The sequence below is a fragment of the Hippopotamus amphibius genome, chromosome 3, assembly GCF_030028045.1.
Source record: "Hippopotamus amphibius kiboko isolate mHipAmp2 chromosome 3, mHipAmp2.hap2, whole genome shotgun sequence".
NCBI lineage: Eukaryota > Metazoa > Chordata > Mammalia > Artiodactyla > Hippopotamidae > Hippopotamus > Hippopotamus amphibius.
Window position 1 is genome coordinate 159,966,599 of NC_080188.1, and position 24,351 is coordinate 159,990,949.

The window sequence follows — 24,351 nt, forward strand, 5'->3', positions numbered from 1 at the left end:
TATTTCACCACAATTTTTTCAGTCATGGTTGCACAACTCTGTGAATATACCAAAAACCATTGAATTGTACACTTTAAATGACTGAATTGTATGGTATATGAACTATATCTCAATTAACCTGCTACAAAAGGAAAAAAAGGAGTCAAACAGGAATTCTAGAACTGAAAACTATATTTAAAATTAAGAACTATTTGGATTCGGTTTAACAGCACACTGGTCACAATAGAAGATAGAATTCATGAATTAGAAAGTAAGTCCTAGAACGAGAAATTTTACAATTTGTATGGAAACAAAAAGACCCCCAAGTAGCCAAAGCAATCTTGAGAAGGAAAGACGGAGCTGGAGGAATCAGGCTCCCTGACTTCAAACTATACTACAAGGCCACAGTGATCAAGACAGTATGATACTGGCACAAAAACAGAAATATAGATTGATGGAACACAATAGAGAGCCCAGAGATAAACCCACGTACATATGGACATCTTATCTTTGACAAAGGAGGCAAGAATACACAATGGAGAAAAGACAGTCTCTTCAATAAGTGGTGCTGGGAAAATTGGACAGCTACATGTAAAAGAATGAAATTAGAACACTTCCTAACACCATACACAAAAATAAACTCCAAATGGATTAAAGACCTAAATAAAAGGCCAGATACTACAAAACTCTTAGAGGAAAGCATAGGCAGAACATTCTATGACATCCATCAAAGCAAGATTGTTTTTGACCCACCTCCTAGAATAATGGCAGTAAAATCAAGAATAAACAAATGGGACCTCATGAAACTTAAAAGCTTTTGCACAGCAAAAGAAACCATAAACAAGACTAGAGGACAACCCTCAGAATAGGAGAAAATATTTGCCAACAAAGCAATGGACAAAGGATTTATCTCCAATATATACAAGCAGCTCATGCAGCTCAATATCAAAAAAGCAAATAACCCAATCCACAAATGGGCAGAAGACCTAAACAGACATTTCTCCAAAGAAGACATACAGGTGGCCAACAAACACATGAAAAATGCTCAACATCACTAATCATTAGGGAAATGCAAGTCAAAACCACAGTGAGGTGTCACCTCATTCCAACTGGAGTGGCCATCATCAAAAAATTTACAAACAATAAATGCTGGAGAGGGTGTGTAGAAAAAGGAACCCTCCTGCACTGTTGGTGGGAATGCAAATTGGTACAGCCACTAATGGAAACAATATGGAGGTTGCTTAAAAAACTAAAAATAAAAACTACCATATGACCCAACTATCCCACTACTGGGCATATACCCAGAGAAAACCATAATCCAAAATGAAACATATACCCCAGTGTTTACTGCAGCACTGTTTACAATAGCCATGACATGGAAACAACCTAAATGCCCATCAACAGATGAATGGATAAAGAAGATGCGACACATATATACAATAGAATATTACTCAGCCATAAAAAGGAATGAAATCGAGTTATTTGTAGTGAGGTGGATGGACCTAGAGTCTGTCATACAGAGTGAAGTAAGGCCAGAAAGAGAAAAACAAATATCGTATATTAACACATATATGTGGAATCTAGAAAAATGGTACTGATGAACCCAGTGACAGGGCAAGAATAAAGATGCAGATGTAGAGAATGGACTTGAGGACGTGGGGGAGGGGGGTGAAGGGAAAGCTGGGATGAAGTGAGAGAGTAGCATTAACATATATACACTACCAAATGTAAAATAGATAGCCAGTGGGAAGCTGCTGCATAACACATGGAGATCAACTTGATGATTGGTGATGACTTAGACAAGTGGAATAGGCAGGGTGGGAAGGAGTCACAGGAGGGAGGGGATATATGTGTAAATACAGCTGATTCACTTTGGTGTACCTCAAAAGTTGTCACAACAGTGTAAAGCAATTATATTCCAATGAAGAGCTTAAAAAAAAGGTCAACAAAAATTGGTCAGCCTGAATTAACAGACAGAAAAAAGAACGAAGAACAGAACAGAAGAGACATGTAGAAAATAGTCAAACAATCCTAACATTCATATAATTGGCATCCTAGAAGGAAAGAAGAGAGAGAATAGAGCAGAAGTATTACATGAAGATATTAAAGCTAAGATTTTTTCCAAAAATTATCACAGTCAACAATCCACAAATTCATGAAGCTCAGCAAATATGAAGCAAGATAAATACAAAACACAAAACAAAACAGCCCACCTAGGAACTTAATAGTCAAAATGTTGAAAACAAAAAATAGAAGAGAAATTTTCAAAAGAAGCCTGGGACGGGGGGAACATTACACTCAGAAGAACAATAATAGAATGACATCTGAATTCTCATCAGAAGAAATAACATATTTAAACTACTAAAAGTTAAAAATAAAAAGTAAACATAATTTTATGCCCAGGGAAAATAAGGCAGAATAAAGATATTTCAGCTAAATGATTAAAAAGTTCATCACCAAAAGAACTGCACTATGGGAAAAACTAAAGGAGATCTTTAGGCTGAAAGAAAAATGATCCCAGAATTAAACATGAAATAAAGGGAAGAGTAAAAAATGTATGGATAAATATAAAATATATTGACCATTTAAAGCAATAATGATTACAAAGACTTGTAGGATTATAACAAAAGTAACACAAAGGGCAAGAAGGAGGTTAAGTAAAATTAAACTGTTGTAAAGATCTTATATTGTCTGAAAAGTGGTAAAAGTGCTAATTTAAATAGCTTTTAATATGTGGAGAAGGACATTGTAATCTCTACAGTAAGCACAAAAAGAGCAATACAAAAATATACAACTAAAGAACTGAAAGAAAATAAAATGGAATAATAAACAAATACTTGGTTAATCCAAAGAAGGTGGAAAAGGAGGAATAAAGGAACCTAAAAACAGGTATGAGAAATAGAAAACAAATAGCAAGAAGGTGAAAATTAAAATGCAATGACAACCACAATTATGTTAAAAATAAGTGGACTAAATATTCCAATTATAAGGCAAATACTAATGGACCAGACTTTCAAAGAATAAAAAACCCAATTCTTTGCTATTCATTCACACACACAAAAATTCCTTTAAAAAGGATACAAGAAATTTAAAGGAAAGGGATGGAAAAGGGCATGCAATGCAAATACCACCTAAAAGAAAACTGATGTCTATATTAATACCAGACAAACATAAATGCAATAAGTATTATTAAATAAAAATGGGAATATTTCATAATAACGGAAGAACCCATTCACAGGAAGGCATGGCAATCCTACATGTTTATGTATCTAGCTCTAAAAATATATGAAGCAAAAATTAACAGGAGGAGAAATAAACAATTCCACAATCACAGTTGAAGGTTTTACAAACCTCTCTCAGTAAGTGATAGAATAAGCAGACAAAAATTAGTAATAATTTAGACAATTTTAAAACTATTAATCTACTTGACCTAATTAGCATATAGAGAATAAAACACTCAACTGCAAAATATATATTTTTTGTAAATTCATATAAAATATTTATCAAAATAGACCAGACAATGAGCCATAAAGCAGGTCTTAACAAAATTCAAAGAATTAAAATCATATAGCATGTTTTCTTACCACTAAGGAATTAATCTGGAAGTCAATAATAAAATAACTAGAAAATTATCAAATGTTTAGAAATTAGGCAACATACTTTTAAATAAAAGATATCACAGTGGAAATAAGGAAGTATATTGAGCTTAAATAATGGGATTATGACATATTAAAATTACTGGGATGCCTTTAAAAAGTCTTTAGAGGATAAAATGGCTTTAAATTCATATATTAAATCTTTGCTTGAATGTTCAAAGATTTCATTCCAGTAAGCTAGGAGGAAAAACAGACTAAATCCAAACAAAATGCACAAAATAGAAATAGAAAACAGACAATTAGCTAAGTCAAAAGTTGTTCTTTTAAAAGATTAATAAAATTGACAAAACCCTACCACAACTGACCAAAGTGAATAGAGAGAAGATTCAAATGAAGAACAGATGGAGAAAATCACAAATATTTAAAAAATAATAATTGTATATTATATATAACTTCTTGCCCATAAATTTGGCACACGAGATGAAATGGCTAAATCGTCAACAAGGCAGAACTGATACCAGAAAAAAGAACACCTGAATAGTCCTATATCTGCCAAAGAAATTGAAATCATAATTTAAAATCTTTCCACAAAGACAATTTCAGAGCCAGACAGCTTCAAAGGTGAATTATTTAAGGAATAAATACTACCAACGTTACATAAATTCTTTCAGAGATAGTGGAAGAAGGTATACTTCGCTGCGTATCCCCGACAAGGACATCACAAGGAAAAAAATAAAAGGACAATATCTGTCATTAACATAGATGCAAAATTCCTAGATACTAGAAAAGCATATACAATTATATAAAAGAGGACAATGTATCATGACCAAGTAGGAGTTATTCCAGGAATGCAGGGTTAATCCAACATTCAAAAGTCAATCAACATAACTCACCACCATTGACAAAATTAAGGAGAAAAAACATATTATTTCAATAAGTGCATAAAAGGTATTTGGTAGAATTAAAAACCTATAAATGATAACAATTCCAAGAATATGAGAGCTCTTTCTTAACCTAATAAGGAGTATTTGCAAACTAAAAACAATTAAATTCAACCAAATACTTAATGGTGAAATAGTGACATATTCCCCTCTGGTTAACAATGAGACTAAATGTCTATTATCTCCACTTCCATTCATTTCATTGGAGATCCTAGCCAGCACCAATTCAAGAAAAAGAAATAAAAAGTACAGATTTTGGAAAGAAAAAAATAAAATCCTTTTTATTCACAAAGACATGTTTGTGTATGTAAAAATCCAAAAGGACCTACAAAATACTCAAGTTAATAAGTAAATTTGGCAACTTTGCTGCAAAGTCAGTAAATAAAATTTTCTATACTAGCAATAAATGATTAAAAACAAAAAAATTTTAAATCCCATTGACAAAGCACCAAAAACACCAGGTATCTAGGAATAAGTTTAACAACAATTTAAAAAAAACAAATGTGTAAGACCCTGACGCTGAAAACTACAAGATACTGCTAAGAGAAATTAAAGAAGACTTAAATATGTGGCTGATCAATGGTCATGAACTGGAAAACTCAATATTAAGATTTTCATTCTCTCCAAACTGGTTTTTAGATATAATCCCACTCATGGGTTTGGGTGGAAACTGACTCAAAAATTTTAACCTATGTACAAAGAACCTAGAATAGACATTGTAGTCTTGAAGAAAAACAGCAAAGGTGGTAACTGATTAATATTCACTACTATGCTATGCCAATTAACACAGTGTAGTACTGATGTAAGAATAAATAAACCAGTGCAACATAATAGAGTTCAAAAATAAACCTGAACATGCACAGTCACTTGATTTATGACCAAGGCTCAGTGCTGTGGTGGAGGTAACAGCCTGACTGCAGGAGGATCAACAGAACAAGAGGAGGGGAAGTAGAGACATTCATCATTTCCCTCTCCTGCTCACCACTGCCGTCTGGGTGCACTTTCAAAAATCAAAATCAGAGCATGTCACACACCTAATGAAAACCCCTGATGGTTTCTTTTTGCCCACATGACGAAATGTAAACTCCTTGGCAAGACCCTGGGATTCTGTATCACTGGATCTTGCCTCCTTCTTGCAACCCTCCTCCGTCCCCCCGTGCTGACTCTCTGCTTTGGCTGTCAGGAATGCCTTGCTAGTCCCCAAGAGCACACTCCTCTGCACGTGATCGCTCCTCTTACGAGAATGCCCTCCCTACTCCTCACCAGACTAACCTCAGTCATCTCTTCCAGGAAGCCTTCCTAGATTCTCTCGCTGGGCTAAATGCTCCTCGCTAGTAAGACATAACATCCTAAGCCGACCCCTCTCCCATCCTCTGCTGGTGTTTATCAGCTGTGGTCCCCACTAGACTGGGAGCAAATTGACGAGTTGTATCCCCAGCCTCTACCACAAGTCAATATTTTCTTTAGAGAAGGAACACCCTAAACAAAATTCCAAGAAAAGTTGGTGAAGAATTAAAAGTAGAACTTGGGTTGGCCAAAAAGCAGCCTAGGAGAAAACACAGTGTGAGAGCAGAGGGGAATCAGGGACGTCAGCTGAGTCTATTTTGTTCCAAAGTACAATGCTCTTGCATTGCCTCAGAGCATCATTAAGCTTTTACATTTTTTTTTAAACTCTGGAATTTCAGTTTCATAGTAAATCACTGCTTCCTGGAAGCCACCCAGGATCAAATTCCTCCTGTTAAAAATGCTCCCCCCAGCCGCTCCCCTGACCCCCCACACACACCCCGAGAGTGATCGTGATTCAGGTGTCTGTGTAGGGTGCAAAGCCTACTTTTCTATTTGAAGCCTCTGCTTGAACAAGAGGCATGGACCTCCACAATCCTTGACACATGGTGAGCTCAAGTCAGGAAGAAGACTGATTTTATTTTTTTTTAATTAAAACAAGGGGAAAAGTCCTATGCTGGATTCCCCTCACAGGTGAGAGGGGAGAGATGGCAACACTGCCTGCATGGGGACAGTTGCAACATTGATAATATCACTGAAATCAGACCTCAGCCACTGGCCACTGCTGGTAAGTCCTGGTCATTGGAAGAGAAACATACCCAACAACAGCACTTCCTGCCGCGAGCGAGACACTTAGATGAAAACTACAAGGTGTCTGGTTTTGTCCTCTTTTTGCCAAAATAAATGGATGGTAGAAATACTCAGCACAGACACAAAAGACAGAGATGCCAAGGAAAAGAGTATAAAATGTGAGGATACTACAGTACAATTTCGTTTCTCTGTTTGTTGTATTATTAGGTATAATAACTTGAGTTAAACATTTTCAGTTTTCATCCAGCAGATCCCGCAGGCTGCTGAGAAGGGCTGGTCTGCATGCCAGTGTCTCAGCTCCTCCCCACTCTCCATGTCCAAGGGATCCACGGAAGGAAGAAATCCCAGGACCAGGCCTGTGCTAGTCAGGCTTAAATAACCAATGCCATAAGTAATGGGGTTTTTTTTAACTGCTATTATGAAATAGATAAATTACGGTACATCCACACAATGGAATATTATTCCGAAATTTTAAAAAATAAGCTATCTGATAGTCCCCAAAATACACGGAGGAAGCTTAAATGCTTATTTCTAAGTAAAAGAAGCCAATCTGAAAAGGCTACAGCTACCTACAACATGATCCCAATATTATGACATTCTGGAAAAGGCAAAACGATAGAGACAGTAAAAGCATCAGTCGTTGCCAAGAGTTAGAGAGGAGGGAGGGATGAATAGGTAGAGTACACAGGATGTTTAAGGCCGTGAAACTACTCTGTATGATACACAATGGTGGACACATGTCATTATCCATCTGTCAAAAACTCAGAGAACACAGACTGCGAAGAGTGACCCCTAATGGAAACTATGGGCTTTGGCTGACAATAGTGCATCAATATTGGCCACAACAAGTGTAGCGCCTCCATGCGAGGTGTTAATCATAGGGAAACCGCAGTGGCAAAGGTGGTCTTGCTACTCTACTCCATTGCTCTATAAACCTAAAACTGCTCTGAAAAATACTCTACTGATAACAAATAATTGCTCTGACAAGCCATGGGGACTGCCTGTATTGCTGGCAATCTACGATAAAAAAGGCCCCGTCATCTCATGACTTTCTGCAAACAGCTTCCTTCCAGCTTTCAGCTGCACAGCAGAGGAGTCACCTGTGTGAGAATTAGAGCATTGTCCATCTACCTAAATAGAAACCACAGATGAGGCCTGAAAACTACAAATCAACAGGATAAGCAATGTATGTGGGTCCAATTTGCTTTCAGCATCAGTGATAAGGAAGTCATAGAAGAGCTGGGAATAGTCATCCTAGAAGAACCTAGAGGGGTGCCCATCTTCCAAGGAGAGAAGCAGGGAGGACAGCCAGCCCTTGGAGTCACATCCAGCCCTACACATGTGCACCAGCGACCTCAGCTTAGGGTCCCCCAGGGTGACCACCCAAACCTCTCACCTCTCAGCTGTGGAGGTGGGGGTGCAGAAGGGGCCAGGCCAGGGAAGGATTCAGAGAGAGGGACTTGAGGGCTGAAACGCACAGCTTGGCTCACACTGTCTCCAGATCTCTGATGAGGCAGCATGACTTACAGGGAAAAGCACAGATCTAGGAGTCAGGAGACCAGAGTCTAGTTTCACTCCCTGGACAATCTGGCTCTTTCCCCCCATCTGCAAAGCAGGGATAATACCTGTCCTAGAGCCACAGAAGGTTAGAGCTGAAATGCACCCATCTTACAGGTGAGGTAAGCAAAGCCCATGGAGATGAAATAACTTCTTATAAGCTTGCACGGCTGGGGGGCAGTCACATCTAGCTGACAAACCACTTTCCCTCCCGTTCAGTGCAGTTTCTTTACTACCACAGATCTAAAATAAATATTAACTGTGCAACAAAGAATATGGTCAATAATATTGTAATAACTGATGGGGACAGATGGTTACTAGACTTAGTATGCTGAATATTTTGTGATGTCTGCAAATATCAAATCACTATGGAAAAACCTGAAACTAATAATATTGTACGTCAACTATATTTCAAACATAAAAAACAATCTGTGCGAAAGTAGTTTGGAAAGTTAGAAGCACTAGATAAAGGGAAGCTGCTGTCAGCGCTGTTATCGTTCTATCAGACGCCTTGGTCCTGTTCTGCGTTGGGTGAATATTTGCTGTGCATTCTTGGCTTGGCAAGTGTCACCTGTGACTGGCACTAGCCAGTGGTGCTGCTGTCTGAGGTTACAGAGTCAGGGATAGAAGGAAGCTCCTGGCACCAAGCCCCAGGGCACCAGAATTGTGACCCGCGAGGTGGCACAATTGGCTCCATCTTCTCCTTTGCACTTCCAACCTCGGCTGGTAATAAGCAATAAGGTTTTCTTATGTTTTGTGAATAATAATTTCATCTTTAACCCATGACACACACCAGGCCAATAACCCACTAAGTGCTTAAAAGAGACTCATCTGGCTTTTGCTTTGGCATACCCCTTCCTAGCTTTCGTTTACTCCGTTTCCAGACCTTTTGTCCTTTCACCTGCTTAACTAATGTGCAAACATATTCACAAACTGCCTCCAAAACAGATGATTACCAACAGACTGGAGGATGACGCAAATGCAGGCCATCTACATAAGTGAACCAAGCTGGGCCAAAAGGGATCATCTGTGTGGCTTAAAACATGGAGATGGGCTACATCCACAGGGCTGAATTCACAACTGCTGACTTCCACAGTATAACCTAATTTTTCGGCCCAAGGCTTGGGAGGGTCCAATCCTTTCACTTTAAGAGCCCCCACTCCAACACCCATGCCCACACCCTAAACTCCACCCCCCCCAACACAGATGGCAAAGCCCCCCCCCCCCCACCCATTCTCCTCTTCCTTGGTGGTCTCCACTGCGACACAATTCCATTGGCATAATTAGCAGGACGCTAGAGACAGGTCAGCTCTATGTATTTTGTATGAGAAATGAGTCAATAATTTCCTGTTTCTCCCCACATTCTCTTAGAGAAAAGGCCTAGAGCCAAGGGAGCTGCAATCTCAGATGAGCAACCCCACAGCAGAGTGTGGATAAGAAGACAACATATGGTGAATGTGGACAACAGACAGGTGCCCTTCCTGGGCTCCCCAACCTCCTCTAAGCCCCACCAGCCCCTCATGCTCACTGATTTAATGGCGCCTTTTAACAACAAGGTCTGTGCTTGGAAAAACAGTGCTGGGTGTGTCCCTTGGAGAGCATCTTAACCTGCCCATCTCGTCACCAACCCAGCTGCCCTGGGGACAACGCAGCTGCCCACTTCCCTGTATCCAACCTCCCAATCAAAACAACCAAGCCAAGGGGTGAGCCACACACATCAGAAACTTCTTGATCAGTTTCAACAGTATCCTTCAGTGTTCTGTCCCTATTTTATCAAATCTGTCACTATTAAGAATAGAGATGAGTCAGAAGGAGACTCATTATTACTGTGACCATATGATTTGCTGCGCCATCTTGAGTGGATCATATTCCCCCTGGGTCTGTTTCCCTATTTGTGAGTTAAGAGGGTTGAACTAGATGATAGTTCTACTGGTCTCTGACCTCCAATAGGTCTACTTATCATAACCCGCTAAATGTCCCCATCCCACCCCCTCCTCCCTCCAACTCCCACCAAAGGTAGGAGGTCAGGGTGCTGGGCCTCTCATTTTTATAGTCAATCTGGTGGTGAGACTAACACAAAAGAGATTTTAGAATGCACCAATTTTGCAGCTGGCAGGGAACCCAAAATCCACTGCCCAAATGCTGCGCCTTCAGGCAGGTAAGGTAGTATCACCCCCAAGATGCATCTAGGAAAACTGTAATCCAGAAAGGCTAACTGACATGCACAAGGTTCCCAGCTGTCGTAAGAGGTGAGAACAAGAAGTCAAATCTTCAGTTTCCTTGTGTTTCCCCAACTCCACAATTGTCATGGAAAGGCATTATTTCAGGCATCAACCAAAGTTTTAAAGGAGTTACTAAATATATAATCAAGACTTTCTAGAAGCAAATCATAGCCAGAACCTCTTAATATTCATATTATTATTTATGATCAAGAAATGGTAGGAAGAGCTTTGATGCTAAACCCTTTGCCAACTAGAAAGCTACTGAGAGGGTGGTCCAGTGGTAAAGAATCCATCTTGCAATGCAGGGGACGAGGTTTCGATCCCTGGTCGGGAAACTAAGATCCCACATGTCATGGAGCAACTAAGCCTGCGTGCCACAACTACAGAATCCATGCGCACTGCAGCCTGTGCACTATGACTAGAGAAAAGAAAAAACCCGCACACCCCCACCAGAGAGAAGCCTACGTGCCATGATGAAGATCCGACGAAGCCCAAAGTAATAATAATAAATAAAATAAACATTTTTAAAAAGAGAAAGCTACAGAAAAATTATGATTTTCCTATCTACAATCTATTTCATGAATCTGGAAATCAGAAATGATGTCGGGGTACTCACAGTTAATGGCAAAGGAATTCCAACCCAACACACACAGTGCCTGGGAAGCAGCTCTCTGTTCTGTTAACCTACAAGGTAATCTTGACACATTTACATATGTGTTTACGGCTCTGCCAGTGTTTAATAAGAAACTGTGGAAGCCAAAGAAGTTATATTTATCTGCAAAATTTCAATGCCATTGCTATAAATAGCAAATGGTTTATTTTAAAAACTCAACCAGTTTTTTTAAAGTTAAATTTCATTTCCCATATGCATATAAGAAGCTCTGTTAGGTTGAAATAATCAGTTGAATTATCTAAGCCAAAATGATCATATTTTCCTCGCTAACATAAAATTTTCTAGAAATGTGCTCACAGAGAAAAATATCATTCCCAACATGTACTAAAATTCACATTTAAGAATCTCAACATTCACTTCAGGGATGATTTTGCTCTTGTAAATGATCAGTCTCAACTCATTTAATCCCCCTACAAAATCCACACAAGCCACTCAGAGAATTATTCCTTGAGTTTTTAAAGTCTGTTAAAACACACCACACAGATGAAAGCAGGGGTTGTTCTGAGTCTGGAGCATCTGAACATCAGCTCCTCTTCACTGGAGAGAAAAGTAGTAGGTTGTTGGGTTCTCACAGAGGAAGGGGCTGGAGTCCTCGCCCACTGCTGGCACTGATCTGAAGGCAGAGAGGCATCCTTATGCCACCAGCAAGACACTGAGTCACTGGCAGGTCTCATTATCCTGGCAGGGAGCTGGCTGTTCCTTCCAACTATTTCAAGGCTGAGTCCCACTAGCCTTTAGCCCTGAGATCATATCTTGCCTCAGCTCAGCCTCCTGATGGCTTCCTGGATGACCCACCCAGTTAGCAGCCCAGCCAGACTGAGACCTCTAGGACCTCTGTAATCTGAGGCAATGAGGGCCACTGCTATCTGAGGCTGAAGACTTACCACGTGCACTGCCATCTAAAGTGTCAACTGAAGAGTAGGAAAAAGGAAGAACAATTCTCATAGAACACTTAAACTAGGTGAGAACTTGACATCCTCCTTTGCCATGATGTGACATCCTTGCTTTTTCAAAGGAGAAAATCACTTTAACCAGTTCAGCAGCCTCTTTCTGCTGCAACATGTCTCAGGTACCCATTCACTGACTGTTTAAGCATGTCCTGGTTCCAGCACATTTACAAAGCATTTATCTTCGTTTAATTCCTTCCATGGCCTGTAGGACTAACAACCCACAGCAGTGTAATCCAGTAACACTACTCCTCGTAGCCACAAGAGTCAGACTTAACCACAGCCTGACAACCTCAGCAAATTTAGGCAAGGGAGAACATGGACAGTTGAATGCCATTGGTCACCTCCAAAACTCACGTCAGCAAAGAAACAACTCATTCTTTCCCAACATTTACCAAAAAGGGGGGAAAAAAAGGCAGGCAAACTTGGGGAGAGTAGCATCCCTGCTGCCAAGAGTTAATTCAATTTGAAACAGCCAATGGTCAGCAGCAGATAACAAAAAAGTCCCCGTGATAAGAATAATCTGTAGGGAGGCATTCAGCAATTGCATACCAAGTGTAAGATCCACCAATGCAGTGGCAATGCATGCCTGCTTCTGCAGCCCCACCACCCGAGCCAGTGGCTTGCACTTCCACGTGGAATAAGAAGGAAGCCTCTGGTCTCCTCCACATCCATCCACTGACATGCAGGGCCGCCAAACCTCCAAAGGACAAGAACAGCAGGCGAGGATATCGATCAAGCATCATGCTCCCTCTGTTCTGGACATCAGTCATGCTAGTTCCCACCCATTCAATTACTCTTCTGTTGACCACCCACAATTATGTTAAAGACATGACAACAAGGTCTGAGATTTGAGGGATGTACCTGACTCTCTCTCCCCTCCAGGGGTGGTGGAATCTGATCAGCAAAACCAATCTTCCCTGGATCACCTATAAAGGCACTAACCTCATCCACGTTCTCAAAAGCGTTGATGACATCATATGGCAAACAGGACAGAAGGTCAATCACAAACCACGTCTTCAGGTAGTTCATGCGGATGAGTTTGGGGTCAGAAATCACCTCCCCAGCTGGTCCAACAAAAGTGGTATGAAAATTCAGCACAATGTCCACCAAAAAGATGACATCCACGATACTATCCACAACCAGCCAGGCCACGTTGTTCTGCCTGGTTTTAAAGGAGACATTGTAAGGGACCAGGATGGCTGTGTAGAAGGTTAAGATCAAGATGATCCAATCCCACGTGGTCTTAAAAACACAGTAATGTAAGATGATGTGAGGGGGAGTCTTTGGTGCCTCTTGCTTGTATTGGGGAAGGATGTCTGAGCCCAGCTGCAGAACCTGTTCAGAAAAACATGGCCAAGAGAGAACAAAGTTAGGATTTCACTGTAAGCATCAAAGCAGTCAGTATCTGTCACGGACAAATACTCATAACACTCCAGACAGATCATCAGGTGCAAGAACAGGTACCAGAGGACTATGGGAGTGAACATCATAATATAAACAATCATAATGAAACAATAACAAACTATTATTTAGCTTACTGTGAGCCAATCATTGTCCTAAGTACTCCACATACATGTATTATCTCACTTAATTCTAAATACAACGTTTTATTAGCCAATTATTATTCCATGTGACAAGTGAGAAACCGAGGCACAAGAGAATTAAGCAACTTGACTCAACAAATATTGACTGCTCAGTGCCAGGAATTGTTCTAGATATTGGGCAAACAGCAGCGAAGGAAACAGCATAACTCCTGCTCACAGGAATCATGGAGTTCAGTCTAAGAGACAAATCAAGATAATTTCAAATTGTAAGAGCTAAATGAGAGGTTGGGGGCAGGGAACACAGGGGTTTGATAGAATGTGACTTGAGAAGCAGGCGAAGGAGAGTATTTGAACTAAAACCTCAGTGAAAGCAAGACACCAGCCATTCAAACTTTGGATGAAAAGATTATTCAAGGTAGAGGGGATAACTGGTGGAATGACCCCAGGGTGGGACAAATTTGGTATTTTCAGGAAAAGAAAAAAATCTGGTATGACTAAAGCACACTGAATGAGAGGAGAAAATGATGCTAGATGAACTCAGAGGGGAAGGAGAAACCAAACCATGCAGATCCTAGTGGGCCATGGGGAGGTGTTGGATTTTATTCTCAGCATGTCTCAGTATAATTGGAGGGTCTTAAGTAAGAGAAAAATAATCTGATGCATGTTTTTGAAAGATCACCCTGGCTGCTGTGCAGACAATGAATTGAGGCAAAGGATTAGAGGGAAGAACAGAATCAGGGAATGTAGTTTATTGGGTTGGCCAAAAAATTCGTTCAATCCATAAGATGCTATGGGAAAACCCTAATGAACTTTTTTGGCCTGGGAATGAGCAGCCTGGGAAATAGATACAGTGATGGAGAAAAGTAGTCCAATTTTGGATATATTTTTTCAGTAAAACCAACTGGACTTGTTATTGGCTAGAAAGTGAAGAAAAGGGAGCAGTGAAAGGTACTCATTACTTTATTCCCAAAACACAGCATGGTGGCTGGTCCAGAGCACGCACTACAGGACAATTTTCAAGTGAATGAGTGAACTTCAAGGTCACACAGCTAGCAAAAGGTGGAATGAGGATCCCAAACTAGGTCTAGCTGACTTAAAAACACAGGCTGTTCCACATCAAGGTTATATTTCTCTAAATAACAGACTTTTAAGGACACAGACAGTGAAAGACACAGAGACAGCAGAGAAGCTTGGCTCCAAGAAAGCATCATGAATGGTCTTCACCCTCAACAGTTAAAGGCAAAAAGCTCTGCTTTTCGAGGCCAGGCCAAGCTGGAAGGGAGCCATCCCACCCCACCTCAGCTGCTCCTCTGTGTCCCTTACAGGTTCTTGTAAACCTCTAGGTGAAACTTCCTCTAGTATCAAGGGAACTCCTTTTTTCCTCTAGAGGTTAAAGACACCTCAGTGAATATGAAATAATCTGAATATCCTTGGTCCCCCATGGTTGGCCCCAGGCCTTAAAGGTGAGCAAAAGAAAGCTATAAATTCACAGAGGGCCCAGTATGCAGTTTGGGTATGGGAACTATTTCCACCCCTCCCACCAATGCACAGAGCTCCTCCAGAGTTGGGATTTTCATTTCTCCCCCCATGAAAAGGAATTTATATGAGTATGATTAAGGACACTTGGGCCCTGAGATCTCAGGCAGGAAAAGTGATTGACCTGTAAGAATAAAACAAATAAAAGTAAATCAAATGAGACTTCTGCTTCCAGAAAGACAGAATAGACATACTTTTCCCTATTCCTCCCTCTAAGTACCTCTGAAAGCCCTGGACATTAAATATAAAACAAACATAAGAAGACTCTGAAAGGTGAAGAAAGGAAAGCAAACTGGCTAGGAATAACATAGTGGTGAATTCTCTGGGTTTTCTTTTTGCCTCATATATTCCTAGAGTTGGAGCTGAAGAAGCTAGCAACCTGGAAAACACCAATGGGTGCAGACAGAGAGTTCCAACGAAAGCCCACTCTCTCTAGCAGAAGAACTGGGAAGGGGGCAGCTTCAAAAGATAAAAAACTTTATAATAAGAACTCCACCTTGTCCAAACACTATAGAAAAAGCTGTGGCCCCACTCCCATCCACGCCAGCAAACACTACTAGAAAGCCTAGATTTCCCCCTTCTCGAGGCTGTAATGAAGCACCCAGCCTCCACCTCCCTCCTACTGGAGTATTATCAGAGAAGGCCCAGTTGCGAGCCTGGACTTCCTTTTACCTCTCTCCAGCAGTAATGAGGCCCCCACCCCCACATGCAGACAGGTATCAATGTCAGCTTAGTGGGGAGCTATAACTCTTATTCTTACCCATCCGTAACAAGGAGCCCCCATCAAGTGTCAACAGAGGCTGAGTTGGAAACCTGGACTTCTACCCCAACCTGGCAGAAATGAAGGGATGCCTACCCCTTCCTCTGCCACATCTGCATCAAAAGTAGCCACCTAAAGCATAAAATTTAAATAAGCTCCAGACTCTCATAACATAATATCCAAAATACCCATTTCAACAAAAAATCAGTCATCATACCAAGAACCATGAAAAATCAAACTGACTGAAAAACAGAAAATCAATTTTTCAGAGGAAAGAATCAATGAACTTAAAGACAAAACAATACCCAGTCTAAACAACAGACACAGAAAGGTACATAGCATAATGGTAAAGAAGTAAATTCTCCAAGAAGACATCAAAATCCTAATGTGTATGCACCAAACAAAAGAGCTCCAAGTAGACATGAAGCAAAAACTGACTGGGAGGTGAAATAGACAAACCTTCACACTCCTCTCTCAACCTTTGATAGAACAGGTAGACAGAAACTAATCAAGGAAATAGAAGAACAAAATGACAACATCAACCAACAGGACTTAACATTTATAAAATACTCCACTCAACAGGAGCAGAATGCACATTCTTTTCAAGTGCACATGGAACATTATTCAGGATAGACCATATACTAGTCCATAAAACAAACCTTGACAAATTGAACAGAATTTAAATCACACAAGGTATAGTCTCTGACTATAATGGAATCAAACTAGAGATCAATAACAGAAAGATAATAGGAAAATATCCAAACACCTGGAAACAATTCTAAATAATCTATGAGCTAAAGAAGAAGTCTCAAGGGAAATTTAAAAATACACTGAACTCAGTGAAAATGAGACTACAACATACCAAAAATTTGTGGGATGCTGCTAAAGCAGTACTGAAAGGGAAATTCAAAGCACTAAATATTTGCATAAGTAAAAAGAAAAAGTCTCAAATCAATAATGTGCAATCTCACCTGAAGAACCTATAAAAGAGCAAAATAAAACTAAATTAGCAAGCAGAAGGAAGGAAATAAAGTTAGCAGAAACCAGCGAAATTGAAAACAGGAAAACAATGGAGAAAATCAGTGATTTTAAAAAATCAATAAAATAAAAATAAAATTGAAAACATATAGCAAGACTGAAAAAGAAAAAAAAAAGACACAAATCCACAAATTAACAAAATCAGGAATGAATCAGGAGATACAACTATAAACTGTAGACACCCAAAAGAAAATAGGGAATGCTACAAACAACTCTACACATATATATTTTACTACTTAGATGAAAAACACAAACTCCCACAATTTATAGCCCTATAAGCTATAAGAAAATTGAAATCATGATTTGAAAACTCCCAAAAGACATTTCTAGGCCTAGATGGTTTTAATGGATAATGGTATCAAAATTTAACAAATAATTAATGATTCTACACACTCTCTTCCAGAAAATAAAAATACAAGGAATACTTCTCAATTCATTTTATGAAGCTAGTATTAGCCCGATTCCAAATCTAGACAAAGACAGTCCAAAAGAAAGACAACTACAGACTAACATCTCTCATAAATATAGGTGCAAAAATCTTTAACAAATAGTAACAAATAGAATTCAGCAATATATAAAAAGAATGACCAAGTGGAGTATATTCCAAGTGTGGAAAGCTAATTCATTATTAAAAAGTGAATCAATGTAATAGAAAAGGCATTTGACAAAATTCAACATCTATTCATGATAAAAACTCAGAAACAAATAGGAATAGAGGGAAACTTCTTCAACTTGATAAAGAGCATCTATAAAAAACCTACAGCTAACATCATATTTAATGGTCAAAGACTGTAAGTTTTCCCCTAACATCAAGAACAAGGCAAAATATCAGCTTTCACTACTCTTATTCAATACAGTACTGTCACTGCAATAGGCAGAGAGAGAGAGAAGAGAGAAAAAGAAAAGGAATAAAAGGCATTCAGATCAGGAAGGAAGAAATAAAAATATCCCTATTTGCAAATGACATGATGGGGTACATAGACTATCCCAAGGAACCTACATGCAAACTCTTAGAACTAATAAGAGAGTTCAGGAAGGTCACACGATAAACATACAAAAATCATTGCATTTCTATATACTAAAAATGAAGACCAAAGTTATACAATACCACTTATAATCACTAAAAAAAATACTTAAAATAGGTATACATATAGGTATAATAAAACATGCACAGAACTTGTATGCCAAAAACAACAAAAAAACGCTGATAAAAGAGATCAAAGAAGATATAAATAAATAGAAACATTTAAATTAGAAGACTCAACGTACTAAAGATTTCCATTCTCTCCAAACTGATATATGTTTAGCATAATTCCCACCTAAATGCCAACAAGAGTTTTTGCAGATATATACAAGATTATTCTAAAATTTATATGGAAAAGCAAAGGAACAGGAATAGCTAAAGAAGGATAAAGTGGGAGGAAGCAGTCTAGACAATTTCAAGACTTAGTATATAGTACAGGAATTAAGACTGTGTGATATTGATAGAAAAACAGACTCACAGATTAATGGAACAGAATAGAGAACCCAGAAATAGACCCACACAAATGCCCAACTGATTTTTGACAGTGGTGCAAAAAGCAATTCAGTGGAGGAAAGACGACCTTTTCAACAAATGGTGCTGGAGTAAAGGACATTCCCAGGCCAAAAAAATAAATGAACCTCAATATAAGTCCTAAATCTTGTATAAAATTTTTCTCAAAATAGGTTGTAGGCTTAAATGTAAGACATAAAACTATAAAACTTATAGAAAAAAATACAGAAGAAAATCTTCAGGACCTAGGGCTAGGCAAAGTGTTCTCAGACGTTAAACCAAAGCACAACCCATGAAAGGAAAAAAACTGATAAACTGAACATTATCAAACTTTAAAACTTTTGCTCTGCAAAAGACTCTGTTAGAAGGATGGAAAGACAAGCTATGACTTGGAGAAAATATTTTCAAAGCACATAGCCAACAAAGAAATTCCTAGGACATATAATTTACAATATATAATCTCAAAACTCAACAATAAAAAACAATCCAATCAAAAAAAAGGAAAAGGTATGAGTGGACATTTCATGCAAGAGGATACACAGATGGCAAATAAGTATGTGAAAAGATGTTCACATCATTAGCCATCAGGGAAATGCAATGAGATATCACTATGCTCCTATCAGGATAGGTAAAATAAAAAATGGTGACAACATCAAATGCTAATGAGACTGCAGATAAACTAGATTTCTCATATATTGCTAATGGAAATGTAAAATGACAGCCACTCCAGAGAAGAGTTTGGCAGTTTAACTGAACAACTAAATATGCGACAGCAGTTACACTCCTGGGCATTTATCCCAGAAAAATGAAAATTTATATTCATGCAAAAACGTGTACATGAATGCTCACAGAACATTAATCTGTAATATCAAAAATCAGAATTGGCCCAGATGCCCTTTGGCAGAGGAATGGTTAAACAATCAGTGGCACATCTGTACCATAGGCTACTACTCAGGAATAAACAGGTGCCCACTACTGATACATCCAACAACCTGCATGAATCTCGAGGTTTATAAAACCAGTCCCCAAAGACAACATACTACGTGATTCCACTTATATAACATCCTTGCGATGACAAAATTACAAAAATAGAGAACCAATCAGCGGTTGAGAGGGGTTTAACTCCTTAAAAGGCAGGAAAGGTGTGGCCATAAAAAGGTAACATGAGGTGTTCTCATGGTGATGGAAATGTTCTATACCTTGACTGCACCAATGTCAGTATCCTGGTTGTGATATTGTACTAGAGTCTTGCAGGAAGTTACCATCAGGGGAAACTGAGGAAATAGCACATGGGCTCTCTTTGTATTCTTTCTTAAAACTGCATGTGAATCTACAGTTATCTCAAAATATGAAGTTTAATTTTTAAAAAATCAACTGAATATAGATGAATCACTAGCATTGGAAGGAAGGAGTCCTAGGCATTGAGCTAGGAAAGGCAGAGGAAAGGGAGGTGAGTTACTTAGGGGTTTGTTGTATGTTTGCAAAATACAGTCTGGGTGATAAGACTATGCAGCAAGAACTCAAAAGAATCCACAAGCTAGCAGCCTGCTGACTGTACACCAGAGTCACCTGAAGCTCCATGGAGGAACTGCCCTTTCAGAGAAAAATGGCCGTTCCTGTGACGTTCCTGTGTGTTTGATATTATCCATAATTATTTCCAAGTGGATTTCCCATTCTGATGCTTTCCAGGACACTATTAGGCCCTACTTGAGTGAGGCCTGAGTCAATAGAGTCTTCATACTTCCCAACAATGCCAGGCTGACCGCAGACTCTCCCTCTGCTGCTATTACAACAACATGGGTTCAAAGCGTATAGACAGAGGTGTTAGGCTACACAGCCAGTGATGTTAGCACTTGTATTCAGTTTCCTCTTCCCATTGCTGAGATGCAGCCTTTCACAATGAAATCACAGGGTACCTGCATTCTGCAAGGAGGCTTGGAAGCTAGGACATGTGATGAGGATAAATGTGACACATTCTCTTTCCAAACCTTTATGCTAAAAGTTATGAATTTTTCCCCTAAGGTCAAGCTTTAATAGACTTGAGATCTTATGTAATTCACTCTGGTATGAGCTCTTTAGCAATCATATGGAAAACAGAAGATGGAAATTCCAAGGAGTGAGTTCTTCATTACAGAAAATCAAGATCCTTAAGGAAACTTCCCAGGCCAAAAGAGTATTTTGCATCCAGTTAGTTGACACCAATAGTCTTTTCAGAGTGTAATGACAAATGACTTTCTCATGTTTATCAGAAAGGTTCCTGTGAGACTGACCCACCTTCCCCCTCAGAAGTGTGTACAGGAATGGATTCAGACCAGAGCAACTGGTAACAGCATGGCTCTGATGAACTCCATGACTGCCACCCACAGGAGAAAAAGCGATCTCGGGACCATTCAGAATATTCTCATCTGGGAAGGGGTTAGTGTCCTCCAAAGGGAAAAGTCTCTGGGTACAGAGTCAGAAGAGATGGGAGACCAACCTTGTGTCCAGCCGTAACAAGTTTGCCCAACGTTAGATGTTCAGTGATGCTTCAAAACTTTGCAGAGAAACAGCTTCAGCAGAAGTGGAGACAGGAGAATGACCTGGTGCAGTGATCCCAGGGTCAGTTCTCTCCCCCACCACTTTTCTGTGCTTATCAGCATGAGCATGTGCTTCTAGATTCTTCCATTTGATAAGTAATGTACAGTGGAATCTCCCCCAGGCAGATAGCTCACAGCCCTTCCAGAGTGCACTTTCTAAGAGTGGGCTTGGGTCTGTCCTACACACCCAATCAGTCAGGAGCTCCCCCAAACACAGGTACCACTTCTCCTAGTGTAATGTTGTTCGTTCACACTTTCTCCATCCCTCCCCCTACAGCACACAGGCTCTGACCAGAGAAAGGGCTTATTACAAGCCATTATTGATAAGTCCAAGAATGCTCATCTTGAAGACTGATTCTGGAAGGAAAATAGAGTTAGGGCTTTTCCCTAAATGAAGACAGGGAAATCAGACTGATGATCACATTCCTCTAGCATTTTTACTTCCAAAGTCCTCTACTGTACTTCTGAATCCTTATATTCACCCTGCGAGGGTGTTCTACAGATGGGAAAATGTAGGTTCAGAGCGGCGAAGTGACTCACCCTGAGTCATACCGGGGGTGAGTAAGCGGAGAGCTGGGAGTACAGGCCAGGCTGCCAGCTCCAAGCCTTCAAATCTTTTCATGAATCTGTTTGTACAGCCTGAAATGCCTTTCATAGAACACTCACATATGTCATCACATCTCAAGCAACCTCATGAGATGGGAAGGCTAGTATTTTTTTTAGTTTACAGACTGGGAAAATAAATTCAGAGAGTAAATGATTTGCTCATAGTCACGTAGCAGATGACAAAACAGGAGCATAAGCTCCAGTTTCCTAATTCAATGCTTTTCTTCTGTTGCATACTGACTCCTCATCAACTACTGTTTCTCCATAGGACTTCTGAATGATGGCAACATGCCACCTGTCGTCAAAGGCACCATCTCCCACTATGGACCTTCTCCAGGATTTCCTAACTAAAGTCCTGAACCAGCCATATTGGCCAGAGCCTGTCTCTCTGAAGAGTAAGTACTTTAGTCCCCAAGCCACAACTAGCTACATTAAGAAAGAAGCAGGACCAGGACTTCCCTCATGGTGTAGTGGTTAAGAATCCACCTGCCAATGCAGGGGACACGGGTTTGAGCCCTGGTCCGGGAAGATCTCACATGCTGTGGAGCAACTGAGCCCATGCACCACAACTACTGAGCCTGTGCTCTGAGGCCCATGAGTGAGCCACAACTACTGAACCCACATGTTACAACTACTGAAGCCCACACACCTAGAGCCCATGATTCGCAACAAGAGAAGCCACCACACTGAGAAGCCTGAGCACTGCAATGAAGAGTAGCCCTCTCTTGCCACAACTAGAGAAAGTCTGTGCGCAGCAACAAAGACCCAATGCAGCCAAAAAAAAACAAAAAACAAAAGAAGAAGCTGCACTAAATTACACTTACCCCTGACACCCTTCGGTGTCAAATGAATGTCACCATGCCAAGTGATTTTTGCTGAAGTGGATCAGAGGTCATAATATCTCACTCTAAGCTCTTAAGTGCTTCTCTGCTACACCTCACTCTCAGCTCATGTTTTTACCCAATGAATTGCTGAAAAAAACAGACCCAGTCTTCCAATGGTCACGTATTTATATATCAGTCTCCACCCTCATCCACCTGCCTCCTTCCTGTTTCAACAGAGGAAGTGCCTTCTTCCTATCAAAGGCCAGCTCCTCTCATGTGTTTTCAATCTCATCCTCCTCCCTCTCCTCAAGTGCTTTACACCCCCGATGATTCCCCCTCTTTTCCTCTCATCAACCTCTCCTTGGACACAGGGTCATTCCATCAGCATCTTTAGATGTCAATCAACTCCCCTTTTTCGCTCAGTTTCTTTTGCTGCTTCCCTTTATAGCCAGACTTTTTGAAAGAGTAATCTAAACATGATGTAATCTAAACATGATGTCTCCACGTTCTGCCCTCCAATCACCTTCAACACACCCCAATCTGACTACTGGCTCCACTCTCTCATCAAATAGCTACTGTCAAGGTCACTAACAATCTCAATGATGCTAAGTCCAGCGGATGTTTCCATCCTGACCTAATTCATTCTCTCAGGAGCTGTTTACAGATTTTCACACTTCCTCTTTCTTGAAACACTCTCCTTGCTTGGCTTTCTTAATGCCACTCTCTCCTGCTATGGTACCACAGCGTGTGCCGTTGACATCTCCCTTTAAGAAAATTCCCAGTAGGTCCTTATTCGTTATCTATTTTATATATAGTAGTGTGTATATGTCAATCCCAATCTCCAGGAAACTTTTCTCAATACTCTGTAATGATCTATATGGGAAAATGATCTTAAAAAGAGTAGATATATGTATATGTATAACTGATTCACTTTGCTGTACAGCAGAAACTGACACATTTTAAATCAACTATACTCCAATAAAAATTTTAAAAATAAAAAAAATAAACTCTCCAGAACTAACCCACCAGGGAGTCTGTTGCTTCTACTACCAAATACATATGATTCAAGATCCATTCACCATTTTCCAACTTACTTCTACAACTGTAACCAATGCCCACCCCTCTCACTGCAACATGACAGTAGCTTCCCAAACTCTCCCAACTTCCATTATGGCCCCCTTAAATTCATACACCATACAGCGACTCAGATTCAATCACATCACTTCCCTGATCAAAACCCTCCAGCTTACTACGTTGAACTTCAAACAAGATGAACACTCTTGCTATAACTTACCAGCCCCTGCCAACTTCCAACCCCATCTAAGCCTTTCATCCCCACACCAACCACTCCACCCCACTGCTTTCTGAAAAAATACCAAAGCTCTTTTCCCACCTTAGGGCAGCTTAAAACGCTCTTCCTCTACTCTTCACATGGATGGTTCTTCCCAACCTTTGGGTCTCGGTGTCAGCATTATCTCCTCATAGAGGACGTCCCCGACCACCTTCTGAAACAGACTATCTACCACCTCCCTATTGATTTCTATCATATCATCAGGTTTGTTCCTCTTACAGGACTCATCAGGAATTATAGTGATACGTGTATCTGTTTGTTCACTTGTTCACAGCTCTCTCTCCCACTAGATTATAGGCTCCACGAGGGCACATGCTTCTCTGTCTTCTTACCACCCCATACTCTCTCTGTAGCACAGTGCCTGGCACATAGTAGGTGCTTAACAAAACCACCTGCAGAAATGAATGACTGACTGAACAAACAAAGCCAAAGAAGAGGATAGAAAAGAATACTCGAATAAAAATATAATTCTTGACAAAAAATGTAGTATGAAGAATTATCTACAAACACAGTAATAATCATAATATAGACAAGAGAGAATGTGTTATATCTTAGGGCCATATTTCTATT

General features: G+C 40.0%; 1 protein-coding gene across 2 annotated transcripts in view; it reads right to left on the reverse strand.

Moving 5' to 3' along the window:
* The window catches only part of KCNH1 (potassium voltage-gated channel subfamily H member 1), a 411,257-nt gene that overhangs the window by 319,141 nt on the left and 67,765 nt on the right, over positions 1-24,351 (reverse strand). The window contains exon 6 of one of the 2 annotated variants that reach the window (XM_057728018.1): positions 12,955-13,347. In XM_057728018.1, the coding sequence (XP_057584001.1) occupies positions 12,955-13,347 (393 nt within the window). Of the gene's footprint in view, positions 1-12,873; positions 13,348-24,351 lie in introns of both variants that reach the window. The other variant, XM_057728017.1, reaches the window with a different exon arrangement.